The 14,072-nt window shown below is 36.1% G+C and overlaps 2 protein-coding genes across 2 annotated transcripts; one reads left to right on the top strand and one right to left on the bottom strand.

Moving 5' to 3' along the window:
- Positions 1-213: 213 nt before the first annotated feature.
- On the top strand, positions 214-6,655 carry LOC113778711 (magnesium-transporting ATPase, P-type 1-like). The gene is made up of 8 exons (XM_027324192.1): positions 214-364; positions 585-701; positions 2,447-2,673; positions 2,773-2,984; positions 3,087-3,189; positions 3,536-3,906; positions 4,140-4,638; positions 5,304-6,655. Exons 1-8 carry the CDS (start codon positions 226-228, stop codon positions 6,450-6,452), a joined length of 2,817 nt encoding a protein of 938 aa, XP_027179993.1. The 5' UTR covers positions 214-225; the 3' UTR covers positions 6,453-6,655.
- Positions 6,498-11,458, bottom strand: LOC113778712 (probable glucan 1,3-beta-glucosidase A). Its single transcript, XM_027324193.1, has 10 exons — positions 11,290-11,458; positions 11,052-11,167; positions 10,827-10,946; positions 10,130-10,315; positions 9,344-9,502; positions 8,656-8,825; positions 8,415-8,567; positions 7,537-7,889; positions 7,100-7,285; positions 6,498-6,835 (listed from the first exon to the last, which is right to left on the bottom strand). The coding sequence occupies exons 1-10, from the start codon at positions 11,363-11,365 to the stop codon at positions 6,750-6,752; spliced, it is 1,605 nt and encodes a 534-aa protein (XP_027179994.1). The 5' UTR covers positions 11,366-11,458; the 3' UTR covers positions 6,498-6,749.
- Between the last annotated feature and the right edge of the window lie 2,614 nt (positions 11,459-14,072).

Below are 14,072 nucleotides of genomic sequence, written 5' to 3'. Positions count from 1 at the left end.
GGTAGTTGGTAACCAACATCTTCATCACATCTATCTTTCTTTTTCATCATCAAAATTTAACTAATCTTGTTCCCTTTCACCTTCTCTTCAAACTTTCAAAATCTCCCGACAACATAGTTAGTAACAGCCAACTAATTATCCTAGTTTTAGTATTTGTATGTACCATAAATATCTGCTGACTCTGTGTTTTTCAACTAAAGCATTCATTCTGTGGGAAACACCAAAATGCTCCACATTTTCAACAAAAGATTGCCTTCTCAGACAACAGAAGAAATTCGCCAAAATCTAGTCACTGGCAACAATAATGTTTCGAAAAATGGTCTCACAAAATCATTCTGGGGCCTTTGGCAGCGCTTCTTTGGAAGTAAATAAGCATTCGTCCCTCTGTACTTGTAAATTCCTCTTTGTTTTGCCATTTATTGTGTTGGATTTGAAGATAGTTTCTTCTGCTAAAAATTAGTAAACAAGAGAGCGTAGCTGATTAATCACTGCAATTAAAATTTGTAAATATGAATCTTTTGTTGTTTATTGGATTTTCTAGATTGCATTTGAGATGGGTTTTTTCTTTAAACTTTTTATAACAGAGACAATTGATGGGGGTTCGAGGACTGAAGAGGAAGCAAAGGTATACTCGTGGCTATATGCATTGGCTCAATCTGGGAAGGATTTGGTCTATGAATATGTGCAATCAACTGAAAGAGGTTAGACTTTTCTGCAAATTTGCTCTGTTTTTGCTAGAATATTCTTTGATTTAATCTTTCGGGTAATTTCAGAAACCTCCCTCGAGATTTCCAACGATTTCACTTAGCTTTCTTGAACTTTGAAAAATATCACTTACATCCCCTACTTATGACTTTTGATAACATTATCATTTTAAGATATATTATTTTTAAAAAAACTCATTTTTGGATAGAGAAATTATTTTCATTTTCAAATGTGCCCTTTGTTGTCTTGCTCTTTTTCCAAAATTAAAAGTATATTAAGAAAAGCTTGAAATCAATAAGCAAATAGTATGTACGCACAATTTTAGTAGGGTACAATATTATAGTAGGCACTTTAAGGTATGCATAATTTAATTTTTAAGAGTATATTTAAGGTATTTTCACGCCAAATAATATTATTAATTTACTACAAAGTGTTTTGCAATCAACTTGAGAAGTTTTCAAATTGTTAGAATTTCTGAAAACTGGAAAAGAAAACATGTTTAAAATTATGTTTACAAACTCATTTGACATGCTTTCAATGACTAAAATCTCATTTGAGATGCTTTTACTAAAAAATGTTTGTGAATTTCTAAATTTCATATTTATTGTGCCAACTGATGACATGAAAAGTATTCAAAAATCTTTCAATCTTGTTAACAGTCTATAATTTTTAACTACAAAATCATATCGGCCAAGTTTCTAAAGTTTAAGGGATTAAAAAGACTAATTATGAAAACAAAAGAAGGTGCATAGAAAAGGGCAATATTGGAATGAAAACATATTCTCTATCAAAAAATTAGTTTCTTAATAATGTATTATAAAATGGGTTTATAATGTTATGAAAAGTTAAAAATAGGAGAGGCAAGTGATTTTTTTCAAAGTTCAAGGGTGTTAAGTGATAATTTTTACAAACTTCAGGGGAGGCTTCTGAAATTATCCCTTAACCTTTTGCAGTTAAAGTTGGACTTATTTGCCTACTTTTGATTATATCAATAACGATGGGAGGGATGATATAATTAAGATTAATCTTATTTACACTGCCAATATATTCCTCAACACCCTTGAATGCATGTCACTTAATTCCAATTTGAATTTATATATATATATATATATATTTATATATTTTACATATATGGCATACATCAACTAGTGCTAGTATTTATACTATTAGTTAGTTGGTGTATAGAAAATTAACCCTAATTCAACTATACTAGCCCTAATTTCTGATTTGAATCCTCCCATGCCCTACCTACAGCTTACATACTACACTCAAACAATTTGACTGAAATAGAGCTAGGTGTAGACAGCAAGAGATTATATTGCAAATTTGCAATAGGTTTTACCAGTCTTATTTAACTTATTTTGACAAAATAAATAATTAGTGCCAACCCAAATAAGGGAAATATTTCTAACAATAACCACTTCCTTTCCAATGAACCCCTTAAAATGATAGTTAAGCTGATCTTTATTAAATGTCCTTGCTACAATTTCTATTTTTTTTTGTGGATTTTAAATACAATATCTGGTAGACATTTGGTAGAATGCTAGTGCTTGTCAAGGAGCATTTGGTGCAGCATATAAGCCATTCTCATATTGGTTCAGGTTTGTCAGCTCATTTTCATCTATGGTTTACTGATATTCCTTAAGAATAACAAAGTATTCTAATAGTGATTTTGCACATTGCTTGGAAAATGGCTTGTTGTCATCAGTTTTTAGACTCAATTCACAAATTTTCTCTGCAGGTTTGAGCTTCAGGGAGGCTGAAAGGAGACTGAAGGAAACCGGGCCAAACATTCCAATTCACACTAAATTCCCCAGATGGTGGCATCTTCTTTGGAATGCCTTATTTCATCCATTCCACATCATCCTCATTGTTTTGTCAGTTTTATCTTACATTACTAGCGACGAACCAAACGGATGCATCATGCTTGTACTAGTCTTCATTAGTGTCTCCCTTCGATTTTACCAGGTATTGTCTAGTTTATTGGTTCAATTTTTCTATCGTAGTTATCATATTTTTCTTACATGCGAAACATGACACCTGAAGGTGTGTATTTGTGAATGTCAGGAATACAGTAGCTCAAAAGCGGCAATGAAGTTGTCTGAATTTCTAAGCTTCCCAGTAAAAGTTCAAAGGTGCGCTGGTAGAACAGTTCAGACAGAATTAGTTGTTCAAGTTGATCAAAAGAATGTTGTCCCAGGTGATATTATCATTTTTGAACCTGGGGACCTCTTTCCTGGTGACGTGAGGCTACTAACTTCAAAAAATCTGGTAGTGAGGTATAGGCTAAAGGTTCTCCTTATCATTGAGACTGAAATCAGCAGATTTTGTAGCGTAAATTCCGTCATTTAACTCGTGATACTTACTGCCTCATGAAACAGTCAGTCCTCACTGACAGGAGAATTTGGAGCTACAGAGAAAACAGCTGATATCAGAGAAGATTCAAGCACTCCGTTGCTGGATTTAAAGAATATATGCTTCATGGTTAGTCCACAATATTTCTTGCTCTATTGTCTGCATGATGTTATAGTATGTATGTTGCCATATAGTTGTTGGAGTATATAAGCTATTTTGGACACGGGACCGGGGTCTACTTCTTGAGGAACAGATTTAAATGGGTGGAGTATATAAGCATTTTTTCATTTTTCTCTAGCTGGTGAGTGGCAACATAGAACATTATAAAGGGGTGGTTAATTCTCTACTTCATTGTGCCTTCAGTGGTATTAGTTGATAGCTAATAACAAAAGAATTGATATAGATTTATTTTGCTTGTGTGGCCAGTTCTTAACAAAGTAGCTGAGGAGAGTATGGGTTCCTCTTTTTGTCTTAGGGAACAACTGTAGTATCAGGGATTGGAACTGGTCTGGTTGTCTCCACTGGATCCAAGACTTATATGAGCACAATTTTTTCAACTACAGGGAAGCTGAAGCAACCAGACGGCTTTGAGAGAGGCATCCGACACATCTCCTATATACTCATTAGCCTCATGCTTATAGTGGTCAGCATAATAATCCTCATTGATTGTTATTCATCAGGTGAACCAAGTGAGAGCATACTGTTTGGTATGTCAGTTGCTAGTGCACTCACTCCTCAGATGCTTCCGCTCATCATTAACACTAGTCTTGCTAAAGGTGCACTTGCTATGGCCAGAGATAGATGCATAGTCAAAAGCTTAAGAGCTATACGAGACATGGGATCCATGTAAGATGAATTTACTTCAGCATTGTCTGTGAAATGTCAGTGCTCAGACTTGATAAGCACAGAACTTGTTGAGTTGTTTATCGCAACTACTGTTGACTTCCATTTTGCATAACGGACTGTAACGTTTATACCTTTCTCCACATCTTAAGTCGCCCACATCAATTTTATGATGCAGATGATTGTATGAAAACACATGGCTGTTCTATTATTGACTGCTTTACTCTCTATTGTAGGGACATTATATGCATTGACAAAACTGGTACTCTTACCAAGAATACTGCAATCATGATCAATTACTTTGACAGCTGGGGCTTGCAAAAAGAGAAGGTCCTAAGACTTGCTTTCCTAAATGCTTTCTTCAAAACACAACAGAGGTATCCTTTGGATGATGCCATAATGGCACATGTATATACAAGTGGTTTCAGGTTTCAGCCATCTGAATGGAGTAAGGTAGATGAGATTCCTTTTGATTTTACGCGTAGAAGGATATCCGTTATTTTGGAAACAAGAATGACTGAAAATTGTGTGAGCAACTACTTTACTGACAGAATTGTGATAACTAAAGGAGCACTGGAGGAAGTGATAAAAGTTTGTTCCTTTATCGAGCATGTTGATAGTGGTGATACTTTGGCATTCTCCACTGAGGCCTATCAAAGGATCTTAAATATGGCAGAAGAACTAAGTAGTCAAGGATTAAGGCTTCTGGCTGTAGCAGTCAAAAGGCTTCAGATGGTGTGTGCATAACTCTTTTCATTGGTTCTGATATCTGTGCTTCTTGTTTGTTTTCATTCGATAAACTCCTCTGATTCTTCCCAGTCTATCATTCATAGATAGTTTACACTTTTATGCAATTTTTTTATTGCTTCTTACTGATTTGTCATTGGCATGGAGGAAAGTAGTTAACTTTTCTTCACTTAATCTAAGAACAGCACGCAAGCTTCGATCATGCGTTGTTTCTTACGCAATTTGCCTTGCCTTCAGCACAAAGTCTCTTCTTTACTCAAGTATATGGAAATTCAGACATGAAAACTTATCCACATTTGTGAAATTCTATTTTGTTGACCACTATTCTGGTTCAAAAGTAGCTCTCTCTCTCTCTCTCTCTCTCTCTGTTCAGGAGATAGGATCAAATTACAGTTAAATGTTTGTGTTTCTGGTGTGCAACATTTGGTACGATGTTTGAATAAAATAGACCATGCATATATGACTGTACCTTACAGTTTTGTACCAAATAATGCTAATCAGTGAAATGCTAGATATTGGTCTAATATCGCTCATAAAACTACAAGCAAGATCAAAGTTTTGGTTTAAATATATAAAGCATTAACTGCACGAATTACGTTTGATATTTTAGTCAACCTTGTATCTACTTCCAACAGCTATTGTCTTTCTTTCAGATAACAGATAGCAGAAGCATGGTTTATGATGAACACATCGAATCTGACATGGTTTTCTTAGGCCTCATAACTTTTTTTGACCCACCAAAGGATTCAGCAAAGCAAGCTTTGTGGAACCTAGCTGAAAAGGGAGTAAAAGCAAAGGTATTAACAGGGGATGCGCTATCCCTCGCAATAAGGGTTTGCAAAGAAGTTGGGATTAGAACCACTCATGTTACTACAGGCCCTGAACTTGAGTTACTTGACAATGACTCTTTCCATGAGAATGTGAAAAGAGCAACAGTTTTGGCTAAGCTCACCCCAACTCAGAAACTTCGAGTGGTGCAATCTTTGCAGACAGGGGGCAACCATATTGTAGGGTTCCTGGGAGATGGAGTAAATGACTCGCTTGCATTGGATGCCGCCAACGTCGGTATCTCTGTTGATTCAGGCGCATCAATTGCAAAGGAATCTTCTGATATTATCTTACTTGAAAAGGATCTTAATGTTCTGGTGGCTGGTGTGGAGCAAGGTCGGCTTACATTTGGGAACACAATGAAGTACGTCAGAATATCAGTAATTGCCAATCTGGGAAGTATTGTTTCAATTCTCATTGCAACCATATTTTTTGGGTTTGAACCATTGACACCAAACCAACTACTTGTGCAGAGCTTCTTATATAGTTTGGGCCAAATTGTAATCCCATGGGACAATATAGAAGACGATTATGTCAAGATTCCACAAAGATGGTCTCTCAGAGGCTTAACCATGTTTACATTGTGGAATGGTCCTGTTTGTTCTATATGTGATTTAGTAGCTCTCCTGTTCCTTTGGTTTTATTATAAGAAGAAATCATCTGTAGCAAACAATTTCATCCATTCTGCTTTGTTCGTTGAAGGACTTCTAATGCAGACCTTAATCATCCACTTGATTCGGACAGACAAGATTCCGTTCATCCAAGAGGTGGCTTCCTGGCCTGTTATATGTTCCACAGTTCTGATTTCTGCAGTAGGCATTGCAATTCCTTACACACCTCTGGGAACAGTACTTGGACTGGTTTCACTACCACTATCATACTTTGGCTTTCTAGTTGTTCTCTTTTTAGGATATTTTATTTTCGGACAAATTGTTAAGCGAGCTTATATTATGGTGTACGAGAAGTGGCTTTAGACAGCAGATTCAGCCAAACAGGCGGTATTCTAACATCACAAATAGTTGAAAGAAACTTAAAAGCATGCATTTTCATTTTGTATTCCAGTGTATTACAAAATTTAGCTACAATGTTGTAACAAGACTATTCCCCTTGTTGATGGGGGTTTTGGAACATTCTTTTTCCAGAATCACCTTCAAATAATAAAAAAACATTAGAGTGTGATGCTTGTGCCTGAGCAGAACAGGCAAAGAATAAGCTACTTTCAGATTTTGTCACTGATTTTTGTGCCATAACAGAAGTTTTAACACCATCTCTCACAACAAATGATGTTGAAAGAAGCAGCAGCACACCAATACAGGCAACAGGATTATGTTTGAAATTTGCCTGCTTGACGTACAACCTGCAAAAGTAATGTTTTATGGTGTAGGCAGACAATTTGAATGAACATAGAAAAACCAGTTTAGCTGACGCATTTGATAGCATCAACTTCACTCATTTAAGGATTTGTTCAATAGGGAACGGGCAATGCCTAGTACTATGTGCATCCCCAATACCGAAACCGAGTCAGATGGTAGTGACTTTGAGACACTAATGAATAAATTTCATAAAATTGTTGCAGTTTGATCAAATCCTAGAAGAGATAAATAATACGTGGAGATCTTACCCAGCTGTAGTTGAAGATAGTTGTTGCGGATGTTCCACTCAAAATCCCAGTGCATCCTGTCATTTTTGAGTGTCCAATAAGCCCACCCAAAGGAAGCTGCATTATACACCTCTAACTGGGCTGTGCCAAAATTTTGATAATCTGTTTGGGTTCCAGTGGTCTGATTCCACTCATTCACCCACTCACCTAAAATCAGTTTATTACTGAGTGTCATGATTCTGCATCTTAAACTCCTAACAAGGTTCAGTTATAATAGTTAAGCTGATTGATACTGGTTCTTGTTACAACTACTCAAAAAATGTTCAAGTTAATAAAGTTATCAACTCTTGCTAAGCTAAAACACTCATTTCTTATAAGGTACTACAAATTGAGAGTCTAGACCAATTGCAATAGGCTATTCCAAAGAAAAAAGTGGACAAGCCGGTATAGTTGCTTACCTACAAAAACAAGTGGACCATTGGCACTGTTTAGAGCTTGTATTTGGGATTCTCTGCTCTTGTATATGAATTCAATATTGGCCAGTGTACTCATGTTAGAAAAGGATGGGTCAAACATATTGTAGTAGTGCAAATCAACTACTGTGTTTATTGAGCCTAAGTTAGCTTGATAGAGTTCAAATGGATCTGCATCTCCAATTCTCTGGCAGAATATCACATACGCACTGGACGAGTATTTACGAACAATCTGATATCCCTGCTCGTAAAATGAAACAAGGACATCCAATGGAACTGTGGCAGCCCATGGCTCATTTAGAAGTTCAATTCCCAGCAAGGAAGGATGCTGGGCATATCTGCAGGCATCAAAGTTAATTACTTTACTATTTCCTTGTATTGTTTTAGATAAAGTAATAAATCAAATGTACAAACACAAAGCTAGATGGATGAGGTAGACAGCAAAGTATAAATTTGCGCAACCATCAAATTGTCATCAGACAGAAATAAGCTCTACATGTTGAACGGAAGTGGTTGGCCAATGAAGAGAGTTAGAGACATGAGAAAAAAATTACTGTCTATCTCTAATCATACGCTCTTAATCTTCTGTAATAGAAATATTTAACAGAAATCTAGAGTTTACTTGCTCCATGGACCAATTTTGAACAAGCAAGCATTCCATGGAGAGGGAGGTGAAGTAAGACCGAACTAAATTTGTACAATCATCAATCTATTAGGACATAAGATGTACGAGTAACAATAACATGTAGACTCTAGTTTTGGTTTCAACTCTGTTAAAAACAACTATGAACTGCAAAGTGAATTAATTCTACCAATTGATAACTGAAGGAGGAAACAAGAAGCTGTATGTGGCCTGAGCTTACCTGGAAGCGAGGAATTCAATGACATCCAATGTTTGTAAGATGAAATCTGGAGACGACCACCCTGTTGTACCATCCCTACTGGCACTATGTTCCATTCCATTTTGTGAGCCTGGAGCGGCATGAAGGTCTATTATGCACTTTATGCTGTAGGCTCTGTCAGAAAAAGGATTTTGGTTGTATGAAAATGGTAAATCTGAATGTGCCTATATATTGAAACAAAAAGGGAAAACATACGACGTACAGAGCCCATGAAAATGCATTATCGAGAGCTTCCAAGCTGCCATCAATGAAAGGAGCTGGAGGATTGGGATCAAAAGCTATCCACCAACCAACTGGTATTCTAACAGTATTTATCCCATTTCTGTACAGAAAGTCAAAATCTTCGATGGTGATGAATGTGTTTCTGTGCTTCTGGAATGACCATTTCATGTAAGATCAGAAAAGGGGAAGTCTTTGACCAGAAAATATTTGTTCCATTAATAGCATTGGCGCTCTTAATGAAGCACTTTGAATACAGGATATATGGACAATCAAATAAGTAATAAAGCAAATAAGAAGAGGAAGACAAACTTGTTGTAGGACACCGTGTTCCCATCCATTCCTGAATTAGATTTCAGAATGTCATGCAAGTGCCTCCTATATAATAATGACATTGTAATACCAAAGACAGTTTTATGTGCTATTCACCATAAGAAGTGGGAATTGCGAAGTACGTCAGAATATGTGCAAACATTTTCTGCAGATGAAGGATTTAATGCAGTTTCACCTCTTTAAGACAAAAATATTCATTTATGGAGATCATCCCATAATTTGACATCTTGCACCAATCAAGACAACATAACTAAAGGCGACAGAAAAAAGATTTATATAACACATAGGATCTCTAACTGATGATGGTTTCCTTATCAAACCAGGAAAAAGATTGTTACCTTAAGAACCTCTTTTCCCTTATTGTACCCATATCCATTAGCAAGCTGGTAATCACCATGCAGGTTATTTGCTGTTATGGTCATCTCGAATGTGGCAGCATTATCATCCCAACCAGGTGTTCCAGGATAGTCTGCTGTGAGCTGGTTCGAGTTTGAAGCCTAAACAAATGTAGCACAAAACTCTCACACTTTCCCTGTTATATTCACTCACTAATACAGAGCTATTTGATCACTGAAATAGACTGAAAACTCTATTTGTCAGTATTGGTGATTCACCAGTAACATTTCTGAAGAACAAAGAAAGAAACAACAACTTGTATAGAACATAAAAAGAAATAAAGCAAGAACTCGAAAATGCCAATCTCCTTGGTCAAAATGTTGGTACCATCCTAAGATGCTCTATATGGTGTTAAATCATTTGAATACTTTTCTCCAAGCATGGAAAACAGAGCAAATACAAACTTATATAGCTATCTTGACCATCTTTATCACTTTCCTCAGGTTAATGATTTCCAAAATTGTTTCCTATAGTCATAATTGAATCATCATCTCTAGTAGTTATTGCCAAAACTTCTACACAAAATCTTCTTTTGTTTACTTTTTGCCCAAAATTAAACAATTAACAACAAAATTTGAATGATTACCAAAGTCAAGTACTATGGTTCAAGATGGAAAACAAGCTTTGCATTGGAAATATTAATCCGTCTAAATCAGTAATTAAAAACATTTGACAACCAAATGGCCGGTTTTGGATAGAGAAGTTTAAGAAAAAAAAAAAAAAAGAACCTGGAGATAAGTTCCACTTTTAAGTTTAATGTGAATCCTATTCTCCTTGTTTCTCTCAAGGTAAAAGGTTTCTGTAGCAGAAGCTGATTCTGCACTGGCAGTCACCACACTTCCACTGCCATTGCAAGTCAGAAATTGGCCTTGAGAAGTACGAAACTGAAAGATTGATTCAGAGACTCTCCATAACTGCTCAGAAAGAAATCATCTTGTCAAATAATCAGAAATTTGCAAATCCAGATTTTTATGGCATATCAGAACTTTATTGTTTGGGGTACATAAAAACTGCACATTAAGCAGAAGCATCACTACTGCAAGTTTCGTACTGGACGAGTAAGAAAAGGCCACTTTGTTTAGTAACTGGTATAAAATAATTCACTGCCTCATGATCTCAGAGGAAAGACGTTTGCAAATGGATATGGAAGGAGACGCAGAAAAGTAAAATTTCCTGAGCATGACTATAAATGTGATCAACCTAACTATGAAAAATGTATTCCTGCTGCTAAAGAAAACACAATTCAGACAGGGAAAAACCTTTAAAGCAATAATGCAAATGGGATTTATCAAATTACTAAAATACCAACTGGGAAACTTCATAAACTCTCAAACTTGGTTACAATGAAATCAATCAGCTTATTGAGGGGGATAATTTCAAGAAGACAGGAAATCAAGCTTCAAAAAACTAAATTAGTCCTCTCACCCTGAAAGTTTCCCATGATAAAGGAGTATCTCTATCAACTGTAACATTCATCCCACCTCCATTATCAGCTGAGACATACTTCTGCAACATCACGGACTTTAATTGCACCTCTGTTCCATCCTACATTGCAATCAACACATACTAAATTAGTAATTCCAATAAAGAAACTAACTACAAACACAGTGAGAGTAATAAATAAACCAAATATCAAACAGAATAACTTACAAGCATTTCTCCATTGGGAATTCCGTCAAAAAGAGAAGGCTTTATCCACCCTTCTATTACTAACCAACCACCCAAGTTCACTCCTCTTACTTTTGAATCTTCATGCAGTCCCTCCACTTGATTTACAAAATTAACAACGAAAAAAAAGAAAACCATCCACTAAGTTGTTGAAATTGTATAATTTCTACAATTCATCTACATAAAATTCTCAAAACGAAATTGTTAAAGCGCGGCAAACCTGAGCATGCAACGCAGAAAAGCAGCCAACAAGAAAGAAGAAATGCAATGGCTCTTTTGCAGAAAGCAAGTCCCATGAAAATGCGGCAAGAATCAGACACTATCGTCGAAGATTTTCGAAGAATCCATCTTCAGCAGAAAGCGTGTAGAAGCCAAATAAAGAGAAAAAGAGAAAAGATTACTTTTGAAGAAGGTGGAGAATCTCAACAATACCTTCCTTATCACTCAATTAATTCCATAACTTAGTTTGCAGACAACCATAAAATGATAAAAGACTAGGATCTAACTTGGGTTTTCAATATTTAATTGCATTATTAAGAACTTTCCGAACAATCCTTTGATCAGACGGGACAAGAAAAGAACACATTTACATTCTCCAGTCAGAGAAAGAAATGTAGAAATAGAACTGGAAGAGAAGTGTGAATATGTAACGAGGCAAAGGGATAGAGAACAGGCGAAAAGGGAGAATAAAAAAGGTGGTAACTTTGCTTGAAGATTTGGCTTTTGTTTCGAAATCTCTTGATTCTTGATTGGCTAAGAAACAAGAGGTTACTAAGTAGCAAAAAAATTGTTCAGAAAGCAAGCAATTTTTTCTGCTAACAATTTTTGACCTTTTTCTGTGGGTTTACTATAGCTGGCGAGTACTGGTATAACAGAGTTGGGAAAAGCCAAAAGGGATACATCTGTGTAGCTTGTATTCCTCATTCAGCAACTTCAAATATCACTGCATGGCTTCCACTCTGCTTTGTGCTCGAGCTCTAAAGACTAAAGAGTGATAGATTCTACTATTTTTCAATTGAGAATGACTTCGCCAACTTGCAAATAAAAATGTGCTCCTGCCCTGCACCCACCGTTTTCTCTTTTTTTTCTAATTTTTTTTTCGCTTGCTGGAATTTTGCATTATGATCTTGCTAAGAATAGATGAACTAGTGAAATATCAATATAAGCAGGATTCTTCAAAAGGCACCGGATGGAAAAAAAAGTGCACAAGTAAGAATTCTTCCATCTTACTCCCTTGTGACTTTTGTTGATTAAATTGAATTTTCAATGCTAAAGTATCATGTTGGTGGATAACAATATCATAATTCTTTTATGAGTTAACCTTGGCCTTGTCATTATGCTCTTTAAGACACAGAATAAAAAAAATAACATGAACATAAGTAATAAAATTCAAGAACAATATAACAAATGTTTCCTCAAATTCACTCTGCATTGATTCACCTTGGCCTTGTCATATTTTTTAGTCACTTCATAAACATCATATTTTAGTTCTTTTTTGTTTCCTGAAAATTCAATAATTATTAATTGATTAATTTGACACAGGTTTCTCTCGAATTCTCGAAGAAACACCAATTATGCTGCAATCTGCATTAAATAATTCGCCAATTTTTATGTTTATCTGGCCTCTCCAAATTCAATTGGAGCACAGTTTTTTCCCTAAAGGATTATGACTAAAAGCCAAGAGGAGATAATGTATTTTACCGAGCTTTCCTTTCACATCCAGTTGTATGTCTCAATAAGAAGCAAAACATAAAATCATCCAAATCTTTGCAGTACAGATAACGATACTATGAACAAGACAACTTTTTTTTTCTTTTGATAGATGCCCTATCGTGAACAAGACTTTGGTTTTATGGGTTGGCCCATGAAAATGAAAGGTAGGCATTTCTAGTGACCCAATCTTCCTCTCAAATTTTTAAATAATTTGATGTATATGCTGCACAAAATTCTTCTGGCAACCATCACACTTGCGTTACCTCTCCATTTAAATAATTTTTTTCCAACAATTATACATGGATGTATGCCCAACAATCTTAACTATTTGGGAGAATTGTACTAATTTCCCTCACTTATTGTTGATGTGAAAATTTAGTCCTTCAAAAAAAAAAAGATTAATTTTAATCCCTAACAATATAAAAATGATTACATTTGGTCCCATTTCATTTTTTCGAGCAAAATTTGGCCGGAACAAATCGCGCTTACATCACACGCCCAATTTTTAAAGGGTAAAATTGGCAAACCACCTCACTATTGACCAGAAATGTAAGGGACTAACGGCGCAAAACTTAGTTAAGCATTCACTAATAATTACAAAATCTAACCCCCCCCCCCCAATTACCTGTTATTCATCTCAACCCAAAACAAAACCTAATAGCAAACTTCTAGCGGCGGATTGAAGTTTATCCAAAGGAAATTGGTGATTGAATACCTACTATTAGAGAAAAGCCCAACTGTAATTTACCATTAACCAGCAATTCAATGTTCATAAAAGTGGGGCAGAATTGCACCAATCGTTGGAGAAAGATGTTATTACTATGTCATTTGCCCCAAAGGATGAACACGAAACTCAGATACAATTTGCACTTGAAAGGGGGATTCCTGCTCATTTTGTCATTGGACCCAGAGAGGTTGACATTTCCAGATAATGCTTATGATGTGATTCACTGTGCAAGATTTAGGTTTCACAGCGATGCAAATGGTAGGAAAATGTTTTATAAAGTTTTAATACCTTGATCTATATTATTTTGGCTAAGATCAAGTAATCATGTGATTGAGTGACAGGTGGAAAACTTTTGATGGAGCTAAATAGGATTCTTAGGCCCCCGCGTGAATGGTCCAGCGGTAGCGCCTCTCACCGGTGACCCTTGAGGTCCCAAGTTCGAGTCTCCGCTCTGCTGGATTCCTCCGCGCATTTATCGTGTTCGGGTCGGGTTGGGGCGCCGGGCTCGGACCGCAGGGGATTAGTCGGGCCCCGTAAGAATTGACCCGAACACCCTGTGTCGA

The sequence above is a fragment of the Coffea eugenioides genome, chromosome 7, assembly GCF_003713205.1.
Source record: "Coffea eugenioides isolate CCC68of chromosome 7, Ceug_1.0, whole genome shotgun sequence".
NCBI classification, from domain to species: domain Eukaryota; kingdom Viridiplantae; phylum Streptophyta; class Magnoliopsida; order Gentianales; family Rubiaceae; genus Coffea; species Coffea eugenioides.
The sequence above is the reverse complement of the archived record's forward strand: the minus strand, read 5'-3'. Positions and strand labels throughout refer to the sequence as shown.

Coding starts and splice junctions, on each gene's coding strand:
- LOC113778712 (XM_027324193.1), bottom strand. CDS start 11,365: ATGGGACTTGCTTTCTGCAAAAGAGCCATTGCATTTCTTCTTTCTTGT. Junction 11,168..11,289: donor TTTCTGCGTTGCATGCTCAG/GTTTGCCGCGCT, acceptor TTGTAAATCAAG/TGGAGGGACTGCATGAAGAT. Junction 6,836..7,099: donor CTATCTTCAACTACAGCTGG/GTAAGATCTCCA, acceptor TTACTTTTGCAG/GTTGTACGTCAAGCAGGCAA.
- LOC113778711 (XM_027324192.1), top strand. CDS start 226: ATGCTCCACATTTTCAACAAAAGATTGCCTTCTCAGACAACAGAAGAA. Junction 3,190..3,535: donor TAAAGAATATATGCTTCATG/GTTAGTCCACAA, acceptor TTTTTGTCTTAG/GGAACAACTGTAGTATCAGG. Junction 3,907..4,139: donor ATACGAGACATGGGATCCAT/GTAAGATGAATT, acceptor TCTCTATTGTAG/GGACATTATATGCATTGACA.